Source organism: Amblyraja radiata, chromosome 26 (assembly GCF_010909765.2).
Source record: "Amblyraja radiata isolate CabotCenter1 chromosome 26, sAmbRad1.1.pri, whole genome shotgun sequence".
In the NCBI taxonomy this organism is placed as follows: Eukaryota; Metazoa; Chordata; class Chondrichthyes; order Rajiformes; family Rajidae; genus Amblyraja; species Amblyraja radiata.
Window position 1 is genome coordinate 9,475,299 of NC_045981.1, and position 23,056 is coordinate 9,498,354.

Sequence of the window (23,056 nt, forward strand, 5' to 3'; positions counted from 1 at the left end):
GAGTTTACTGTACCTGCTGTTTTTGCGGACCTGCGCTGGAACGGGGATTCCTTCAAAGTCGGCAGCTCCAGCTCCATTGTACCTGGAAGATCCAGCCCGTCGGCTCTGGAGGTCATCCCGGAGTTTCAGGTACCGTACCTGCGTTCCTCCGTCGGGTCGGATGTTTTACAGCGAGCGTGGGAAAGTTTAAAGTCCGGGGCTTCCGCAGCTGCGGGAGCTCACGAAATTGCAAGAGCCTTCAGGTGCCCAAGCAGCTTGTCCGAAACGGCACCGATTTCTGCTGTTTTCCAGATCCCGGTGAGTTGATGGGAGTTGTAGATAATCCTTTTCTGTCCTTGTGCATTGCCCAATATATGACAATATATGACTATGACAATAAGCACTACTAGACACTTTGAACATTTTCAGGTCATTTGCACACAGTTTTCTTCCAAAAATTCTTTCAAAATATGGAAGGTTGCCAGTTACCCAGTCTACCTGAATGATCAAAGATGAAAGCATGTTTTCCAAATGATGTGCAGATGAATAAATAAATATTTCCAAATTGTTCCTGGATAGTGGTTGAAATACTATTTATAGAACCATGTTATTGGACACAGTGCGAAAATTATGATCTTCCTTATGAATACTGTAGGTATGTTGCAAAGCCTACCTGAAGCGTCGCTGAAAATCTGTCGCTGCGGGTGTGCGCGATTTTGGCGCCGTTTAGGGGGGGGCGGGTTTAAAACGCGATTTTCTCTAGGCTGTTCAAATCGAAGATGTTCAGCCTAGTTAATTATTAACGAAAAATCGCTGAAAGACCCCGTCGCAAAAGCTATTATTAGTTTTAAAGGCCTCGTATAATAGTTATAGTAGTTTAAAAATCAATCTCTAAACCCGCGACCACCAGCAACCGCAGGGTCTCATAAAGCAAACCACAGAAGGTAAGTTGTATATTTTTACATTAAAAAGGGCTTCTAAAGATCCCTTTATACCAAGTTTAATATTGCGAGTAGCTCATTTTGGCCCCATTATATCCCGCAGTATTTTTCTCGGCATTTGGGGCACAAATCTACCGCAATGTGAACGTTCTAAACCAGCGCGTTCCACAGGGACCCACTGGAAAGCTGATTTAAATGGGCATTTATTTACAGCAATTGAACACTAAATTCCTTCCATTTGGCCTATAAATTAATGTAAATGAGATTTAAAAATCATGTTTTATTGTGAATTATTTGTGAATATTATTTGGACATTTAGGCTATTGAAAAATGTTAATCATTTATTAAGAAATGGATAGATGTTTAGATCTAGTAATTGAAGTCTGAAATTAGCTACAATTAGGTAACTAACTAATTATATGCTTTAATTTCAGGTCATCCAAGTAAGATTATTTTATATTTGTTTCAGAATGCTTCAATCTATGATAACTGAAAATTTCATTCAGTTCTCTTAATTTTTAAGAAAGTTATGGGCTTTTGACTGTTCACGATCACAGCTTTTTTGTTATGTCCATAGAAAATCAATAGGGAACAAGATGCTCATTTCCCAGTATGAAAATGGCTATAACTTTTTAAATACTTGAGATATGAAAGTGAATTAGGTGTCAAATTAAACTTATTTTTATGCTTTATCTGATGGGATAAATTGCAGACTTGATTTTTAAAATCTCAAAATTTTGTGACATTGCTAAATACTGCAGCACCATTGCTCATCTGGATTTATGATATTCCAGCATATGTGACTATTTTGAAATATGAATCTTTTTTTTCCACAATTGTTTTATTAACAATATAAACAGTATCATAAAAATGTTACATAAATATTTTGGGAACTGTTATAAAAGTGAGTGAGAAAAAAACAATTTACAACAAATTTGTATTTGGTATTTTCATGATAAGTAGCAATGCAAAAACTTTTAAAATCTTCTGAAATAAAACATTTCTTTCCCTTCAGGTACCAAACCCATGTGGTTGGAATATCACATACCACGTATACTTGCTTTTTTATTATTATTTATCATATGTTGCTATGTTCATGGTAAGTATCAATTATATAAGACCATAAGGCATAAAAGCAGAATTAGACCATTCGGCTCATCAAGTCTGCTCTGCCATTCGATCATGGCACATCTATTTTTCCCTCACAACCTCATTTTCATGGCATCTTCCCGTAACCTTTTCCGCCCCTATTAATCAATAATCTATCTTATCTATAGTGTGTGTGTGTGTGTGTGTGTGTGTGTGTCATTTTGCATGTGAAACGTATCTCCTCGAAAACCAGACGCAAAAACGCAGAGATTTTTACAATTACAGTAGGGATTTAACGTGAGTTCAGAAATCCACTCCTTGGTCAATTATTTCCCCAAATTTTGAATAAAATTGATCACAAAACTAAATTTAAAAAATATAAACGCTGCTCACCAGCTGCTGATGTCACAATGCCCACCAATCCAGGTCCACCTGCCTCCAGGCCCCGCCCCCCCCCCACCGATTAAAGGCGCAGAAAGATCGAGAAAGTTCTGCAGAACAAACATTCTATAGCTCCGTTCCTCTATAGCTTCTTTGTTCTACAGATCTCGGGGCAGTGACTCCTCACGCGCTGAATCTACTCCTCATAAGTTCTCCTCATACAGCTCCGTTCCGCTATAGGATCACGCGCTGAACCTTCTCATGACTGTTGGCGCAGCTCGTGAAGCCATGCGCGCTCATTCCAGCTGTGGGTTTCCAGAGTCAGAAGCCGCTTCTCTCTCTCTCTTCATTTGGCAGCCCGGCTCTCCTCCCCCCCCACCCCCCCACTCCCCCACTCCTCCTCTCACCTCCTCCCCTCTCCTTCCTCCCTATCTCCCCTCTCTGCCAAAGATTGTATACACGATCGCCTGTCTACCCCCCCCCCCCCCCCCCGGCCCGGCCAGGCTCTGTCACGCTGGCGGAAGCCACGATCGGCGGTTTAGTGTGTGTGTAACACATACCGCCACAGCCCCCCCACCCCCGAGGGGATGGGACGCAATGGGTCCCACTTGGTCCAGTTAATCTTAAAAAATCGAATGATTTGTCTTGCGCCACCATATGTGGCAATAAATTCCACAATTTTGTTACATTTATTGCTCAATTTTATTTTAATATTTGGCTAACATGGTGATTTAAAATTTACCTTTATTGCATTTTCTCCTTTCACCAGTTAAATACCGAAAGATTAAAAGGTACGATTTCTTAATCCGTCATCTATAACCTTGTTCCCTAATGATTTGTTGAACTTTTTTTCTTTTGTGAATGTAAATGTAAAGAGGTATTAATAGACTGGCACAATTATAGTGTTTCTTCATAATAAGTAAGTAGAGTCAGAGTGGAAACAGGCCGTCAGGCCCAACATGTCCCAGCTACACTAGTCCCACCTGCCCGCGTTTGCTCCATATCTTTCCAAACCTGTCTTATCCATATACCTGTCTGTTTCTTAAATATTGGGATAGTCCCTGCCTCAACTACCTCCTCTGGCAGCTTGTTCCATACACCCACTACCCTCTGTGTGGAAAGGTTGCCGCTCAGATTCCTATTAAATCTTTTCCCCTTCACCTTAAACCTATGTCCTCTGATCCTCGATTCACCTACTCTGGGCAAGAGACCCTGTGCATCCACCCGATCTATTCATCTCATGGTTTTATACACCTCTATAAGTGTATTATCCCTCAAGTATCCAAGTAATTCTATGCCATTGCAGAGTTGCTTAAAGTCATTACAGTTATTAAACACTCATGTTGTTAAAAAAATGTTCCCATATTTTCTTATGACGTAGGAAGCTGCCATTCAGTCTCTCTCAGAGCAATCCCATCAATTCCATTCCCCCCTTTACTCCCCTTCAACAACTCCTTTCTCATATGACCATTGGTTTCCACTCTCCCCCAATTCTCCTTTCAACCATCTGCAGAAGTGGTAATTTACAGCAGCCAATTAACCTACCGACCAACGCGTGTCAGACTGAGGGAGGGAACCACAGCATCCAAGATAAACCCAAGGAATCTCAAAGAGTCAAGGAGTGATACAGTGGAAACAGGCCCTTCGACCCAACTTGCCCACGCATGTCCCAGCTACATCCAACATGTTCCAACTACACAAGTGATCACCTAAATCCACCAGGCAGCACCCGAGGTCAGGATTGAAGCAGCAACAGCTTTACTATCTGTGCCACTCTGTGAATGATGTCAAGAAATGGAACAGAAAGAGTGGACGAGCAGATGTACCAGTGATGACCATCTGTAAAGCAGTTCATTACCAGCAAGATCAAAATAGTTTACAGAACAAAAATAGACTAGTTCTATGATCAATGTTAAGTTACTTGATCCATTCAAGTTATCTTTCCCTTAAATTTACACATGCCCATATTTAGATTTTACAGATAAGAAATAAAGATGTTCTTGAATGGCAGTCGTCTAAATCTCATCTCTTGTTATTCAATTTTAAAATCTGATTTCAGACGCAAAATAGTGAAACAACAAAATCAAGGTAAATTTACTTGTTTCTTATTATGTCATAGCTCAGAAATAATTCTAAATCATGTTATTGAGCTAAGACCTTTGTTTTTGGAAATCTTAAAATTATTGCATTTTGTTTCCAGGATCTGTGAAAGAAAATACTGTGGCCGTTTACAGTAAAGTAAAAGAAAAGGCACATCCAAGTAAGAATTACAACAAGCTCATTCTATTTTCCTCATTGTACTCAATTTAATAGAACATAGAACAGTATGGTAAAAAAAAAGGCCTTCAGCCTACAATGTCTGCCAAACATCACATCAAGTTAAACTGATCTCCTCTGCCAGGTTAGACACAAAATGTTGGAGGAACTCAGCGGGACAGACAGCATTTCTGGAGAGAAGGAATGGTCTTTCTTCGGTCTGAAGAAGGGTCTCGATCCAAAACGTCGCCCATTCCTTCTCTCCAGGGATGCTGCCTGTCCCCCTGAGTTACTCCAGCATTTTGTGTCTATCTTTGGTTTAAACCAGCATCTGCAGTTCCTTCCTACACATTTCCTCTGCCTGAGTGACCCATATCCTCCATTCCCTGCATATCCATGCCTTTAGCTAAAGGCTTCCATCACATCAGTTCACAACACCAACCCTGGCAGCTGTTCCAATTCTCTGTGTAAAACACATGCCCGGCACATCTTCTTCAAACTTTCCCTTTCTGACCTTAAAGCTGTGCCCTTAGTCAGAGGGTGGTGAATATGTGGAATTCAAAGTCAGTGGATATATTTAAGGCAGAGATAGATTCTCAATTAATAATAATAATAATAATAAATACTTTATTGATCCCCTCAGGGAAATTCAGATGTCCAGAAGCTCCCAACCAACAAACCCACAGATTCAAAACGAACGCAGACAGAAAATACATAGAATACAATGTGGACACTACCTGAGAGCAATAAATACTTAAAAAGACCAATAATTAACAGTTAAAAATTAATAATTGCAAAATGCATCCCCCTACAGCCTAGCGGTCCGAATTATAAAATCTAATGGCTGCAGGGGTGAAGGATCTCCTGAACCGCTCCGTTCTACATGGCAGGGAGAGGAGCCGGTTGTTGTTCCGAGTGCACTTTTGACTCTCCAGAATTATATGGAGGGGATGCCCGGGGTTTTTCAGGATGACCTGCACCTTGTGCCTCATACGCCTCTCAAGCACCTCCATCCCAGAGTCTACTCTCCCCTCCAGCACTGAGCTAGCTCGTTTAACCAGTTTGACCAGCTTCCTATTGTTTTTTGCACTAATGCTGTTGCCCCAGCAGACAACAGCGTAGAAAATAACGCTTGCGACCACTGTGTTGTAAAACATGTGCAGCATATCATTACACACATTGAAGGATTTGAGCCTTCTGAGGAAAAAGAGTCTGCTCTGGCCTTTTTTGTAGAGGGAGTCAGAGTTGACAGACCAGTCCAGTTTGTTGTCAAGGTGCACTCCAAGGTATTTATATGTCTGCACCACCTCAATGTCAGCCCCTGCAGCGTTGACCGGCTGAAGGGGGAGCTTGGACCTGCCAAAGTTAACCACCATCTCTTTAGTCTTTGTTGTGTTCAGGGTGAGACAGTTCTCTTCACTCCAGGCACAAAAGGCACTGGTCAAGTTCCTGTATTCCTCCTCCTGCCCGTTCCTTACACATTAGTGAGGATGTCAGAGGTTATGGGGAGAAAGCAGGATAATGGGGCTTGGAGAGAGAGATAGATCAGACATGATAGAATGGCGGAGTAGACTTGATGGGTAAATTTGCCTAATTCTACTCCTATCACTTATGATCTAACAATATACATTAATCAACACCAATTCAAGGTTAACATTGTTATCATATTGCTCTACAAATCATCTAAAGAAGTATATATTTCTTGATCATGAAGTCAGCATCCTCCAATGGTGTACATTATTTAACATTCAATGCTGCTTCTATAGACAATAGGTGCAGGAGTAGGCCATTTGCCCCTTTGAGCCAACCCCAATCTGTACCCCGTTCCTGCCTTCTCCCCATATCCTCTGACTCCGCTATTTTTAAGAGCCCTATCTAGCTCTCTCTTGAAAGCATCCAGAGAACCTGCCTCCACCGCCCTCTGAGGCAGAGAATTCCACAGACTCACCACTCTCTGTGAGAAAAAGTGTTTCCTCGTCTCCGTTCTAAATGGCTTACTCCTTATTCTTAAACTGTGGCCCCTGGTTCTGGACTCCCCCAACATCGGGAACATGTTTCCTGCCTCTAGTGTGTCCAAGCCCTGAACAATCTTATATGTTTCAATGAGATATCCTCTCATCCTTCTAAACTCCAGAGTGTACAAGCCCAGCTGCTCCATTCTCTCAGTGGCATCTGAAGGACATGTTACCCAAATACAAGTATAATGGTTTGAATCAGATATATTAATTTTATCCATCTTCTATATCAGGGAAGCTCAATTCCTCAAATCCTGATTAGCCAAATAGGTGACTCCATTCTGGTAGAACATAAAATGACCAGATTTGCAATGATTTGAACAACACCTTCCTTGGAGGATCTTGTAGCAAACCAGCCATGCAAAACATACACAGTGGTCACATTCTTTACCAAACGTTCTCCAAAAAGGGTTTCATAAGATCATGTGATAGGAGTAGAATTAGGCCATTCAATCATGGCTAATTTATCTCCCCCTCCTAACCCAATTCTCCTGCATTCTCCCCATAACCTCTGACACCCGTTTTGCAACTGTTGAATACTTCCAAGTACCAACATCACTCAATGATTAAAAAAACATTTCATGAATAGGTTTAATTAGCTGACATCATTTGACTAATTTTATTTTAGTATATGTTCTTTCACAATTTTATTATTAGTCAGTTAATAAATGACAGATGATTTTAGCAAAGTGCTATAACTGCTTAATTACCCGAGTAGAAACAATTTCAAAAAAAAACTTTGTCCTTGCTTATATCTGATAATTGGCTATATATTTGTAAACCACAGATGAGGATAAGGACTACGTTAACATCCCATCATCAAAAGGAACTGGTAATATGTTTTACATTTGATTTGTCAATATAATTTAGAATGCTTAATTTGATTTACTTTTGATATATCAAAACTATCGTATTAGAGTTTAAACTATATGTTAGTTTCATATTTTACTATTTCCTGAGAACTTAAGTGATAGTGATGCCGTTTCAACAGATCAAACAACTTTAATAAATATTTCAATGCAGTCTAAAGGTTGCCTACTTCAAAATGGTGGGAACCATAAGATCAGCCAATCAGTTATGTGAGAGTTGATACTAGTCACCACTGGCCTGTTAAAAGTGCCGTATGGGTTATTTAAATATTGGGTGAAAAGTTACCGAAATGAAATGAGACTTACTGTAATTATTCCCTTGTACAATCACCTGCTGACTATAAGATGAAGTGCTTAATTTTTTTCTGTTTTTATTTTTGCCATTCATAATCCCATGTCACATTCAGAGAGAGATACAGCAAACAGGCCCTTCGGCCGACCAAGTCTGTGACGACCATCAGCCACACTTTTACACTAATCCCACATTAATACTTTTTTAAAAATTCTCCCCAAATTCATAGTGACTCCCCGCATAGTCTACCACTCACCTGCGCACTCGGGGCAATTTACAGTGACCAATTTACTTACCAACCCACAGTCTTTTGGATGCAGCAGGAAACTAGAACACATGGAGGAAACCCAAGTGACCCAAAGAAGAAAGTACAAACTCCATATAAACAACGTCCCAGGTCAGGATCGAACCAGGATCTCTGACACTATGAGGCAGCAGCTCCACTAGTTGCACCATTCGGCTGCCAAAATGATTTGGCTTTTATACAAAGTAAAGCATTTAACTGCATACATGGCGACATTTCACTAAATCCTAATCCAATCATTTTTTGGAGATGAAGAAATGTTATACATTTGTGATATAATATATTGCATTCATAAAAATCAAGACATTCAGCATTACAATTCCACATCATACAAACAAATGACAAGATATTAGAAAAATAAAAAATCCTTTATCATAAGGCTGCTTAGAGGAGACGCCAGCTATGTTAAACCCATGAGAACATCTATACCAAACCTGAAATCCTTTTAGGCAGCATCACTGGAGAGAAGGAATGGGTGATGTTTCGGGTCGAGACGCATCTGAAGAAGGGTCTTGACCCGAGAAGTCACCCATTCCTTCTCCCCAGAGATGCTGCCTGTCCCACTGAGTAACTCCAGCTTTTTGTGTCTATCTTCAGTTTAAACCAGCATCTGCAGTTCCTTCTTAACAATGAAATCTTTTTAAGCATTTCTCATACAAACCATGTTTTTTGCAGGAACTGATTCAGAGTGTGATTGTGAAATGAACTAAGTCAATATTGTAAGAAAAAAAGCAGGTAATATCTGTTATTTATTTTACTCACACCAAGTTAACAGTGACCATGATAAGATGGACTCATTTAATTTATACAGGTCTGCCATTTATTGTCACAGAGGGAGCAAACTGACCCTTTATATTTTATCTCTTGGATTTTATTAGAGAGTGGTGAGTCTGTGGAATTCTCTGCCTCGGAGGGCGGTGGAGGCAGGTTCTCTGGATGCTTTCAAGAGAGAGCTAGGTAGGGCTCTTAAAAATAGCGGAGTCTGGGAATATGGGGAGAAGGCGGGAGCAGGGTACTGATTGGGGATGATTAGCCATGATCACTGAATGGCGGTGCTGGCTCGAAGGGCCGAATGGCCTACTCCTGCACCTATTGTCTATTGTCTATTTATTAAACATTATATTTAAAAACATATTTTTAAGCAAGAATCATACATATATTTTCACGTGTATTTCATGTTGAATAGCCCAGTAAAGTTATTGAAATATTCTAAAACCACCTGAATACTGTAGATCATTGGGTCAATTTGGATAACAACCCAGTGGTATGAATATTAATTTCTCCAACTTCAAGTAACCCACTCTCACCATCCCTCCCCCACCCGTCACACCAGCTTCTCGTTTTCACCAACAAACAGCTAACAAAGGCCTGTTTCCTTTATCATCATTACATTTTTGCATATCTTTCATTCATTGTTCTATATCTCTCATCTATCGTCTATCATCGTCTATATCTCTCGTTTCCCTTTCCCATGACTTTGAGTCTGAAGAAGGGTCTCGGCCTGAAACGCCTTCTCTCCAGAGATGCTGCCTGTCCCGCTGAGATACTTCAGCTTTTTGTGTCTACCTTCGGATAAATTGATCAATGTATCACCAAAGTGTTCCTCCAAGATTATAACCTGCTGACATTGCACATTTACTTATCTGAACTTTTTAAAGATCTTCATAAATCAATGGTGAGGATTTGACTTTCAATCTTATCTTTGCCTATCCTCCCTGCTGGAACTGCTGGGATGTTTTGCCAAGATATGGCCCTATAGCTCCAAAAGGATGTCTACATGGTCAATGAGCTTGGAACTGTCTGATCTCCAACTATATCTCCAACTTGGTCCTTTTCATTAGACCATGTTTTAACTCTGTCAGGTCTGTGTACCAGCTGGCATGCAACATCCAACACTCTGGGCTCATCCTTAAACTTAAGGGACTGCCTAAATTGACTAATACAAGAGAAATAAAACAATAATTGAGTTATTCAGCACAGAAACAAGTTCTTTGGTCCATCATGTCCCCACTGACCATCCAGTACCCAACAACACCAAACCCATTTATCAGTATTTGGTCCAGAGGCATTTAACATATTGACAATTCAAGTGACCATGCAAATACCTTTTAAATGCTGCAATGTCATATTTTATAAAAGGGTATTTTTATACATTTTGGTTTCACCATGTAGAAATTACAGCTATGTTTATACATAGTCCCCCCATTTCAGGGCACCATAATGTTTGGGACACACGGCTTCACAGGCGTTTGTAATTGCTCAGGTGTGTTTAATTGCCTCCTTAATGCAGGTATAGGTGAGCTCTCAGCACCTAGTCTTTCCTCCAGTCTTTCCATCACCTTTGGAAACTTTTCTTGTTGTTTATCAACATGAGAACCAAAGTTGTGCCAATGAAAGTCAAATAAGCCATTATGAGACTGAGAAACAAGAATAAAACTGTTAGAGACATCAGCCAAACCTTAGGCTTACCAAAATCAACTGTTTGGAACACCATTAAGAAGAAAGAGAGCACTGGTGAGCTTACTAATCGCAAAGGGACTGGCAGACCAAGGAAGACCTCCAAAGCTGATGACAGAAGAATTCTCTCTACAATAAAGACAAATCCCCAAACACCTGTCCAACAGATCAGAAACACTCTTCAGGAGTCATGTGTGGATTTGTCAATGACCACTGTCCGCAGAAGACTTCATGAACAGAAATACAGAGGCTACACTGCAAGATGCAAAGCACTGGTTAGCTGCAAAAATAGGATGGCCTGGTTACAGTTTGCCAGGAAATACTTAAAATAGCAACCACAGTTCTAGATGAAGGTCTTGTGGACAGATGAGATGAAGATTAACTTATATCAGAGTGATGGCAAGAGCAAAGTATGGAGGAGAGAAGGAACTGCCCACGATCCAAAGCATACCACCTCATCTGTGAAACACGGTGGTGAGGGTGTTATGGCCTGGGCATGTATGGCTGCTGAAGGTACTGGCTCACTTATCTTCATTGATGATACAACTGCTGATGGTAGTAGCATAATGAAATCTGAAATGTATAGACACATCCTATCTGCTCAAGTTCAAACTAATGCCTCAAAACTCATTGGTCGGCGGTTCATTCTACAGCAAGACAATGATCCCAAACATACTGCTAAAGCAACAAAGGAGTTTTTCAAAGCTAAAACATGGTCAATTCTTGAGTGGCCAAGTCAATCACCCGATCTGAACCCAATTGAGCAAGCCTTTTATATGCTGAAGAGAAAACTGAAGGGGACTAGCCCCCAAAACAAGCATAATCTAAAGATGGCTGCAATACAGGCCTGGCAGAGCATCACCAGAGAAGACACCCAGCAACTGGTGATGTCCATGAATCACAGACTTCAAGCAGTTATTGCATGCAAAGGATATGCAACAAAATACTAAACATGACTACTTTCATTTACATGACATTGCTGTGTCCCAAACATTATGGTGCCCAGAAATGGGGGGACAATGTATAAACACTACTGTAATTTCTACATGGTGAAACCAAAATGTATAAAAATGGCCTTTATTAAAATCTGACAATGTGCACTTTAACCACATGTGATTTTTTTCTATTACACATCTCAAATTGTGGAGTGCAGAGGCAAATAAATAAATGATGGGTCTTTGTCCAAAACATTAGGGAGGGCACTGTATGTAAAAAGGAAAAGATATAAGTGAAGATGAATTAAGCAGAATGAATGAAGATACATTTACAGCAGCCCTTTAACCAACCGCACATCCTCAGGATGTGGGAAAAGATTTAAAAGAGACTTGAGGGAGAACATTTTCACACAGAGAGTGGTGAGTGATGGAAATAAGCTACTAAAGGAAGTGGTAGAGGCAGGTAGAATGAAAACATTTAAAATACATTAGACAGGTACGTAGTTGGAAAGGATGAGAGGGATGTGGGCCAAATGCTGGTAAATGAGACTAGCGCAGAGAGATATATTGGTCAGCATGGAGGAACTGGGCCAAAGGGCCTGTTTCTGTGCTGTATGACTCAATCGACAGATTGCTTGCGGTGCTGAATCTGTTCCCTGGCAAGAATCTGCCTTTACAGAGACAGACTAAGAAGAGGAATTTGAGGAGGAAATGGTTAATAAGCAAAACGCTCCAACACAGGGGCAGTCACGGTGGCGTAGCGGTAGAGTTGTTGCCTTACTGCGATTGTAGCGCCAGAGACCCAGGTTCGATCCCGACTACGGGCGCTGTCTGTATGGAGTTTGTACGTTCTCCCTGTGACCTGCGTGGGTTTTCTCCAAGATCTTCGGTTTCCTCGCACACTCCAAAGACGTACAGGTTTGTAGGTTAATTGGCTTGGTAAATGTAAAAATTGTCCCTAGTGGGTGTAGGATAGTGTTAATGTGCGGGGATCGCTGGTCGGCGCGGACCAGGTGGGCCGAAGGGCCTGTTTCTGCTCTGTATCTCTAAACTAACCTAAACCAATAAACTTAACCTGAATGGGCTCTGGGGTATATCTCAAGCGTTTGTTCTCTCTGATTTCTGTTCCTGCAGCTTTTTCCAAATAAAGGTCGACGGCCGGTCCGTTTGCAGAATTTATCCCATCGACTCTGAGGAGGAGGAGGAGAAGGAGGTGAGCCAGCACAGCGGCAGAGACTCCACAAAGGAGCTCATCTGTCCTTGGGAGCAAGTGGTGGAGGAAAGCAAAGCTGTGTGAGGGGCGGTGGGCTTGAGGCCCATGGATCCCTGACATGCCCAAGATCTCCAGCGGCCTTCACGTTGGTAGAAGCAAGCCGAGTTCTGCAGCTTAATTGGCGACTAGTTCAAAGGACCAGCCGGGCACGGAGCATCATTTATGTCTCTAATCCTGCAGTCACCTCTTCGTTTAACAATTATAAACCTTCAAGTTTTATTCCGCTCGATAGAGCAGCGTCTGCTCCTAAATTTAGTTCACCTGGGATGACCAAACTGCAGGTCACACTCTCACTGAAATAAAACAGTTGTTAAACACTTTAACTCCCGCTCCCATTCCTACGCAGACCTTTCTGTCCTGGGCCTCCTCCATTGTCAGGGTGAGGCCCAGCGCAGATTGGAAGAACAGCACCACATATTTCGCTTGGGCAGCTTACACCCCAGCGGTATGAACATTGACTTCTCTAACTTCAAGTAACGCTTGCTTTCCCCTCTCTCCATCCCTCCCCCCTATCCAGTTCTCCGACTAGTCGAACTGTCCTCCTTTACATTTTATCTCTATTTGCTTTGTTGTTACCTTCTCCTAGCTAACAATCGTCTATTGGTGCGTGTACAGATGTGGTGAAGATGTCGCTGTTTAGAGCATATTGCACACCACTCTATACTGCGCACCTGTGGTCGAACTATGGAAAGACAAGTTTGCAGAGACTAAAGGTGGCCTATAACGATGCCATGAGAACACTGCTAAAGAAACCTAGATGGTGTAGTGCTAGTATCATATTTGTGCCTGCAGGGGTCAGTAATTTAGAAGCAATCCTAAGAAATCATATGTATAAATTCATTTGCAGTATAAATGACTCAAAAAATTTAATTATTGTGGCCTTGTCAAACATAAGGTTTAGCACTACACGCTACGAATCCCAGCTGTGAAGACACTGGTATCGTTGTCTCGTTGTAGGACATTGATCATTCTTTTTAAATTCTGGATTTTAATTCATGTATTGTGGGGTTTTTTAATATAACATTTATGATGCTTTTAAGTGATATACTCAGATTTTATATGTACTTTATGATGTTTTTAATATGCAATGTATTTTTATGTAATGTTGTCCCTTGTCTGGACCTAGAATCCGAAATAAAGTTTATTATTATTATTATTCTACATTTTTCTTGCTCGTCATCCACTTTGTCTTGTTTTCACACCTTACTTTCCTTATCTCTGTATCTCCCCCTCTCCTGATTCAGTCTGAAGACCCAGACTGTCACCCATTCCTTCTCTCCAGAGAAGTTGCCTGTCCCGCTGAGTTACTCCAGCTTTTTATGTCTACCTTCAGAAATACTCATCAGATCAGGCAGCATCTGTGGAGAGATAAAGAGAGTCGATGTTTCTTCAGGTGATAGGTCAAGAACCCGAAGTGTTGATTCTGTTTCTGTCTCCATTCTGACCAGTCAGGTATTTCCAGCACCTTCTGCTGCTTAAAATAAGACGCATGATCCTCAAGGGCGTCTTTGTTATTTCAGCCAGAAAACAATACTGTGTGTGTTAAAGGATGAGAAAATAGAGACACACAAGGAACTGCAGGTGCAGGAATCCTGAGGAAAACATCCGACTGCTGGAGGAACTCAGCCGGTCAGGCAGCATTTGTGGAGGGAATTGGATTTTGGGTCGGGAGGTCATGTCTCAGTTGTATAAGTCGTTGGTGAGGCCTCATTTAGAGTATTGTGTTCAGTTCTGGGCACCATGTTATAGGAAAGATGTTGTCAAGCAGGAAAGGGTACAGAGAAGATTCACGAGGATGCTGCCAGAACTAGAGGGTGTGAGCTATAGGGAGAGGTTGAGTAGGCTGGGTCCCTATTCCTTGGAGCGCAGGAGGATGAGGGGTGATCTTATAGAGGTGTATAAGATCATGAGAGGAATAGATCGGGTAGACTCACAGAGTCTCTTGCCCAGAGTAGGTGACTAGGTTTAAGGTGAAGGGAAAAAGATTTAATAGGAATATGAGGGGTAACTTTTTCACACAGTTGTGAAGGGTGGTGAGTGTATGGAATGAGCTGCCAGAGGAGGTAGTTGAGGCAGGGACTATCCCAACATTCAAGAAACAGTTAGACAGGTACATGGATAGGACAGGTTTGGAGGGATATGGACCAAACGCTTGCAGGTGGGGCTAGTGGAGCTGAGACATGTTGGCCAATGTGGGCAAGTTTGACTGAAGGGAATGTTTCCACGCTGTATCACTCTATGACTCTTCTTCAGTCTGATGCTGCCTGACTCACTGGGTTCCGTTAGCTGATGAAGGATGTTTCTACCTTGGGCTGTCTAACGCAGTCAATAGATCACCTCCATCTTTCAACAGAGTGGAGAACATGAACATATGCTGCTAATGACATTGTAACAATGCTTGGATTCTTATAACCTTTGTTTTAGCTAAACTACGAACACTTGGATTTATAGACACAAAATGCTGGGGTAAATCAGCAGGACAGGCAGCATCTCTGGAGGGAAGGAATGGGTGAATGGGTCTCGACCCGAAACGTCACCCAATCCTTCCCTCCAGAGATGCCGCCTGTCCCGCTAAATTATTCCAGCATTTTGTGTCTATCTCCGGTTTGAACCAGAATCTGCAGTTCCTTCCTGCACATGTACCTGTCTTGCTGTTTCTTAAACGCTGCGATAGTCCCAGCCTCGACTACTACAGCTGTACCTGGCCTTGGTTGTGAAGATGGCAAATGTCTTGAATGTTGTGATCCAGGTGTACGACTGATAAAACGTGCTCTGCAAAAAAGTACCACTGCTTTTCCAAAATAGCAAATGTTCTGGAGCAAATGGTAACAACCAATCCTTGTCTTCACATGAAACCAACACTGAATATGCATTCATTAAATACACACAAAGGGACAACTTTCACATCAAACCACATATAAAATGACTGTAGGCAGCAAACCACATGTATATGTTTTTTTAGTCAAGATAAAATACTTCTATTTTAGGTTTCATTTACTCCTACTTGTTTTCATATACAACCGAAGTCTGGAAAATAAATGATTCAGCGGGAGATAAATGACTCAGGGTAAGCGGCCAAGATGTGGAGGGAACAGGAAATGGTTGCAGAAACCCTCTACTGAGCTGTCAACAATTGGTCTGTAGTATCGATGGCACAAAAAACATTTCCCCCAGAGAATGCTTGATTGAAGATATGGAGGAGCTAGAAGAATGTAGGAGCAAATGGAGGCCACTCGGCCCCTTTAAGCCTGATCCACCATTCAATACTGTTGGGGAACAGCCGACTCCTGCTCCCATGTTCTTGTGTGTAAGGAGGAAGTGCAGATGCTGGCTAACACCGAAGATAGTCACAACATGCTGGAGTAACTCAGCGGGACAGACAGCATCTCTGGAGAACAGGAATAGGTGACGTTTCGGGTCGAGACCCTTCATCAGCTTCTACCTCACCCAGTACATGAAACAGATTTGGTTAATAATCAGCATCACGTTTTGGATATTTATTACATAAGCTGCACGGTGGCGCAGTGGTAGAGTTGCTGCCTTACAGCGCCAGAGACCAGGGTTCATAACCCGTGCTTGACTGTAGGGAGTTTGTACGTTCTCCCCGTGACCGCGTGGGTTTCCTCCTACACTCCAAACACCTACAGGTTCACAGCTTAATTGGCTTGGTATAAATGTTTTTTAAAAATTGTCCCTAGTGGAGGATAATGTTAATGAACGGGGTACGCTGGTCGGCACGGACTCGGTGGGCCGAAGGGCCTGTTTCCGCACTGTATCTCTAAACTAAACTAAATAAGCTGCAGAAAGTTCACAGTAGAGCATTGACACGACTTGTCCGTTCAAGTTGCTATTCACCGTGTGATTTGTTCAAATGATACTCAAGCCACGACACTAGTGGTCGGTCTGGCCTTGGTTCCTGCATTGCTCTTCAGTTCACCCGCTTCAATGGGACAAAGACGACAGCCATCAGGAGCTGTCAGTTCTGCAAGGACTTAACTGCAAGTGCGGACGCCATGAATCACCCAGCATTGATTCCAAAGACAGACACAAAATGCTGGAGTAACTCAGCGGGACAGGCAGCATCTCTGGAGAGAAGGAATGGGTGACGTTTCGGGTCATAGAAACATAGGTACAGGAGGAGGCCATTTGGCCCTTCGTGCCAGCACCACCATTCAATCTGATCATGGCTGATCATAAAAAATCAGTTCCTCGTTCCTGCTTTCTCCCCATATCCCTTGATTCCATTAGCACTAAGAACGTCAGACTGAAGAAGGGTCTCGACCCGAAATGTCAGCTATTCCTTCTCTCCAGAGATGCTGCCTGTCCCGCTGAGTTACTCCAGCATTTTGTGTCTATCTCCGGTTGAAACCAGCATCTGCAGTTCCTTCCGAGCAGTATTTTAATACTAACAGACGACCCCAACATCGTGTGGGTCACGGTGGCGCAGTGGTACAGTTGCTGCCTCACAGCAAAATGCAGCGGCAGAGACCCTGTCTGTATGGAGTTTGTACGTTCTCCCCGTGACCTGCGTGGGTCTCCACACTTCAAAGCCGCTTGATTAATTGGCTTAGGTACACAAAAGTGCTGGAGAAACTCAGCGGGTGCAGCAGCATCTATGGAGCGAAGGAAATAGGCAACGTTTCGGGCCGAAACCCTTCTTCAGACTGATTAATTGGCTTGATGTGCAGTGCTGAGTGATGCTCTAGATCAAGGTTTCGGAAGGAGTTTGGAAACAACTTAAACTATGTTCACGCTTATGAGTTAGGTTTTCTATCTTTGTTTGAAGAAATATGATAATCTATTTTCTTCTTTCACTTTTGTTCCTTGCGTATAGGCGTACTGCGAAGTCTCTTTTTCAGCAAAACAGTAAAACACACTCACTGGACTATATATCATCGTGTCAAAATGTTGAGAGCTATCACCATGGATTTAATGCTGCTGCTGCTGCTGCTGCTATGTAAGTTTATTGTAAAAGTCCTTTTAGTATTTTGACAATGTAAATGTGGGAAGTACTGCACAGAATATATCTGCAGAAGGCGTGAGGTCCTACATGCATTTCGGGAACTAGAAAAGAGTAAGAAAGCAGTTCATTGAACATACTACAAAAAGACAAAGTGCTGGAGGAACTCAGCGGGTCAGGCAGCATGTGGGGGCGAGAAATGAACTAAAATGCATAAATAATTAGACAGAACTCCAGTTTTCGTGTTTATGCTGGTGCTCTCATCTCCTGTTCTGGTTTGCTCTTTCTCTTGCCGATCGCCTTATGTGTTTGAACTCTTTCTTTCAAGTGACTGTGGTTTCTTTACCATGTGGTCTGAAGAAGGGGTCTCGACCCGAACCGTCACTCATTCCTTCTCACCAGGGATGCTGCCTGTCCCACGGAGTTATCCCAGTTTTTTAGATTAGATTAGATTAGATAGCCTTTATTGTCATTCAGACCGGTCTGAACGAAATTGCAGCAGTCATACATACAATACAATACAATAAAAAACAACAATAAATGTGTCGTTATGTAGTTTCTTTAGCCCCACAAACCAACTTAATTTGATCTGATATCTCAGAACGGAAAATAAGTTAGATATAAGTTATAACGGAAAATAAGTCTCTCGATCTTTTGTTGTTATATTGGTATTAAAAACTATGTTCAGAATGGGTCAGCCTGGATTAATCTTATCCCCCCCCCGTCATTGGACATTTAATTAGGCTATTTGACGGGAAACATTTGATAAGGTCCCACATCGGAGATTAGTGGGCAAAATTAGAGCACATGGTATTGGGGGTAGAGTGCTGATATGGATAGAAAATGGGTTGGCAGACAGGAAACAAAGAGTAGGGATTAACGGGTCCCTTTCAGAATGTCAGGCAGTGACAAGTGGGGGAACCACAAGGCTCGGTGCTGGGACCGCAGCTATTTACAATATATATTATACGTTAATGATTATATTAATGATTTAGATGAAGGGATGAAAAGTAACATTAGCAAATTTGCAGATGACAGTGTGAACTGTGAGGAGGATGCTATGAGGATGCAGGGTGACTGGGACAGTTTGGGTGAGTGGGCAGATGCAGTTTAACGTGGATAAATGTGAGGTTATCCACTTTGGTGGCAAAAACAGAAAGGCAGATTATTGTCTAAATGGTGGCAAGTTGGGAAAAGGGGGTCAGGGCTCTCACAACTTTTTTTCCCTGTTGCCAGCCCGGCAGCAGCTTTTTAGGTTGCCAAATGACAGTTTAGGTGGTCATTTAAGACAGCTTGCATGACACGTGCGATAATGTGCTCGGACGAAGTGCGTAGTTACCAGTCGGAATTATGCTCAATGAAGCATTCACATATTATTTCTGCTTCAAATAAAGTCACAAACTAAACATATTCACCAATCAAGACATGATATACCACAATGACATGCGGCAAAATTACAATACATTATCTTATCTCTTTTTACACTTGCAATGAATGCAATTTTTATTATTTCATTCCACTTCCAAACAAAAATCTGGTTGGATTATTCAGCGTATGATCAACCTCGGTGAGACCAAGTGCTGGCTTGGCGATCGCTTCGCACAACACCTAGAATAGAATGCTATTTATTGTCATTCAAACCTAGGTTTGAACGAAATATCATTTCTACAGTTTTTTTACATTACAAAACAAACCAAGACCCACACTTAACACAGTTTACATAAACATCAATCACAGCGAGTCTCCAACATCTCCTCACTGTGATGGAAGGCAAAGACTTTATCTCTTCCCCTTGTTCCTTCCCCCGTGGTTCAGCAGTCCAACTGCAGTGTCGAGGCGAACTGGGGCTCCGATGTTAAAGCCCCCGGCGGGCGATGGTAAGTCCTTAGGCCGTTTAAGCCACGCCGGGCGATGTTAGGCCCCGGCTCCATGTCCTTTAAACCCGCGGTTCCAGCGGGAGAAGTCGCCGATGCGGAGCTCGGAAAAGCGGTCTCCCACCAGGGACCTGCGAGTTCCCGATGTTCCTGTCCACCGGGTCTGCGGCCGGTGCCTCCGAACTCCAAAGTCGGGTCGCAGCCGCGCGCCACCACAGCTCTTCCCGCTCCGAAGTTGGCCAGCTCCGCGATGTCCGTTCCGCAGGCTCTGCAACTGGAGCCCCCAGGTTAGTCCCGGCCGGAGGTCGCCGCCGGCTCCACGATGTTAGGCCCAACGACATCCGAGACCCGACAGGGAATAGTCGGGTCCCCGCACAGGGAAGAGATTTTAAACGGTTTCCCCCACAGCACCCCCACCACCCCCCACATATACACAGCTAAAAAAATAAATAAAAACTAACTCAAGACATACATTTAACAAGACAAAAAAATAAAAAAAGACAGACGACTGTAGTCGAGCCGCTGCGGTTAGGCGCCGCCACTCCCACCTACACTCAGTTCGCAATAACCAGCCTGATCTCCCGGTGGCACAGCACTTCAACTCACCCTCTCATTCCGAATCCGACCTTTCTGTCCTGGGCCTCCTCCATGGCCAGAGTGAGGCCCAACGCAAATTGGAGGAGCAGCATCTCATATTTCGCTTAGGCAATTTACACCTCAGCGGTATGAACATTGACTTCTTCAATTTCAGGTAGTCCCTGCTTTCTCCCTTCCTCCCCCTCCCAGCTCTCCCTCAGCCCACTGTCTCCGCATCTTCCTTTCTTCTTCCCACCCTCACATCAGTCTGAAGAAGGGTCTCGACCCAAAACTTTGCCTATTTCCTTCGCTCCATAGATGCTGTCTCACCCGCTGAGTTTCTCCAGCATTTTTGTCTACCCAGGCACAGAGCATCATTTATGTCTCTAATCCTGCAATCACCTCTTCGTTTAACAATTGTAAACCTTCAAGTTTTATGCCGCTCGATAGAGCAGCTTCTGCTCCTAAATTTAGTTCACTTGGGATGACCAACCTGCAGGCCACGTCTTTGGTCACACTCTCACTGAAGTAAAACAGTTGTTAAACACTTTAACTCCTGCTCCCATTCCCACACTGACCTCTCTGTCCTGGGCCTCCTCCATTGTCAAGGTGAGGCTCAGCGCAAATTGGAGGAACAGCACCTCATATTTCGCTTGGGCAGCTTACACCCCAGCGGTATGAATATTGACTTCTCTAACTTCAAGTAACCCTTGCTTTCCCTCTCTCTCCGTCCCTCCCCCTTCCCAGTTCTCCGACTAGTCTGACTGTCCTCGTTTACATTTTATCTCTGTTTGCTTTGTTGTTACCTTCTCCCAGCTAACGGTGATCTATTCTACATTTCCCTTGAACTCCATCCCCTTTGTCTTGTTTTCATACCTTACTTTTCCTTATCTCTGTACCTCCCTCTTCCCTGATTCAGTCTGAAGACCCGAAACGTCATCTATTCCTTCTCTCCAGAGATGCTGCCTGTCCCGCTGAGTTACTCCAGCTTCTTATGTCTACCTTCAGAAATACTCATCAGATCAGGCATCATCTGTGGAGAGATAAAGAGAGTCGACGTTTCATGCTACAGGCCAATTGTTGACAGCTCAGTAGTGGGTTCCTGCAACCATTTCCTGCCCCCACCACATCTTGGCCGCAAAACCCTGAGTTTAAATGAAACATTTATTTTCCAGACTTCGATTGTATATGAAAACAAGTATGAGTAAATGAAGCCTAAAATAAAAGTATTTTATCTTGACTAAAAAAACATATATATGTGGTTTGCTGCCTACATTCATTTTATATGTGGCTTGATGTGAAAGTTGTAACCTTTGTGTGCATTTGGTGAATACATATTCAGCGTGAACTTCCTGTGAAGTATGTTGACACCATTTGCAACAGAACATTTGCTACTTTGGAAAAGCTTTTTTGCAGAACAAGTTTTATCAGCCATGATCACATTGAATGGTGGTGCTGACTCGAAGGGCCGAATGGCCTACTCCTGCACCTATTGTCTATTGTCTATCTGGACCACAACATTCAAGACATTTGCCATCTTCACAACCAAGGCCAGGTACAGTTATAGTAGTTGAGGCTGGGACTATCCCAACGTTTAGGAAACAGTTGGACAGGTACATGTGTAGGAAGGAACTGCAGATTCTGGTTTAAACCGAAGATAGACACAAAAATCTGGAGTAACTCGGCAGGACAGGCGGCATCTCTGGAGAGAAGGAACGGGTGACGTTTCGGGTCGAGACCCTTTTTTCTGCAGATGAAAATCTTGTTTGCAGCAGCATCTGAGGCACGTAGACTCAGACCAACACACAAAAATACAAACCACACATAAATGACAAAGATTGTGCAAGATAAGCTAAAAGAAAAAAAAGACTGTATAAAAGAAACTGAGCATTCTTGCAAAAACACAATTAGATAAAAATCAAGTCTGCAAGAGAGACTGCAGAAGTTTTTGTTTCCTCTTTAGTAAAGATGTGCACAAACTCTTGTACATATTACATCAGAAAGACACCTGGACCATTGAATGTACCGATGGATTAACAGGCGGCATGTTTCACTGTTTCCATATAAAAGTAGAAAGGTAAACTACAACATAACTGATATACACACATCCTTATATATAGAATGGGGTGGGAGATTGCAATCTTCACATGGTCCGCCCTGTTTCGACGGATGCAATCAACCCGGCATGCACAATCAAATAAGATCAAATAGAACAAGTTGTCCTACAAGTTTATACTGTGCACGCCACAAGCAAGAAGAAGAAGATATATAGAATAAGTCCGAGGGCGTAGGAAGGAACTGCAGATGTTGGTTTAAACCGAAGATAGACATAAAATGTTGGGGTAATTCAGCAGGACAGGTAGCATCTCTGGAAGGAAGGAATGGGTGACGTTTCGGGTCGAGACCCATTCACCTATTCCTTCCCTCCAGAGATGCTGCCTGTCCTGCAGATTTACCCCAATTTTGTGTCTATAAATCCAAGTGTTCCAAGTTTAGCTAAAACAAAGGTTATAAGAATCCGAGCATCGTTACATTGTCATTAGCAGCATATGTTCATGTTCTCCACTCTGTTGAAATATGGAGGTGATCTATTGACTGTGATTAGACAGCCCAGGGTAGAAACATCCTTCATCAGCTAGCGGAACCCAGTGAGTCAGGCAGCATCAGACTGAAGAAGAGTCATAGAGTGATACAGCGTGGAAACATTCCCTTCAGCCCAACTTGCCCACATTGGCCAACATGTCCCAGCTAGACCAGTCCCACCTGCAAGCATTTGGTCCATATCCCTCCAAACCTGTCCTATTCATGTACCTGTCTAACTGTTTCTTGAATGTTGGGATAGTCTCAGCCTCAAC

At 42.7% G+C, this 23,056-nt stretch overlaps 1 protein-coding gene across 2 annotated transcripts in view; it reads left to right on the plus strand.

Annotated features, from left to right (window-relative positions):
• Positions 1-13,208, plus strand: part of LOC116987884 (platelet endothelial cell adhesion molecule-like) — a 33,055-nt gene extending 19,847 nt beyond the window's left edge. For both annotated transcript variants that reach the window (XM_033044186.1, XM_033044187.1), the window contains 7 exons: positions 1,936-2,019; positions 3,160-3,181; positions 4,450-4,478; positions 4,591-4,650; positions 7,449-7,493; positions 8,802-8,861; positions 12,653-13,208. In XM_033044186.1, the coding sequence (XP_032900077.1) occupies positions 1,936-2,019; positions 3,160-3,181; positions 4,450-4,478; positions 4,591-4,650; positions 7,449-7,493; positions 8,802-8,836 (275 nt within the window). In that variant the 3' untranslated portion in view covers positions 8,837-8,861; positions 12,653-13,208. The remainder of the gene's footprint in view (positions 1-1,935; positions 2,020-3,159; positions 3,182-4,449; positions 4,479-4,590; positions 4,651-7,448; positions 7,494-8,801; positions 8,862-12,652) is intronic.
• Positions 13,209-23,056: the final 9,848 nt, after the last annotated feature.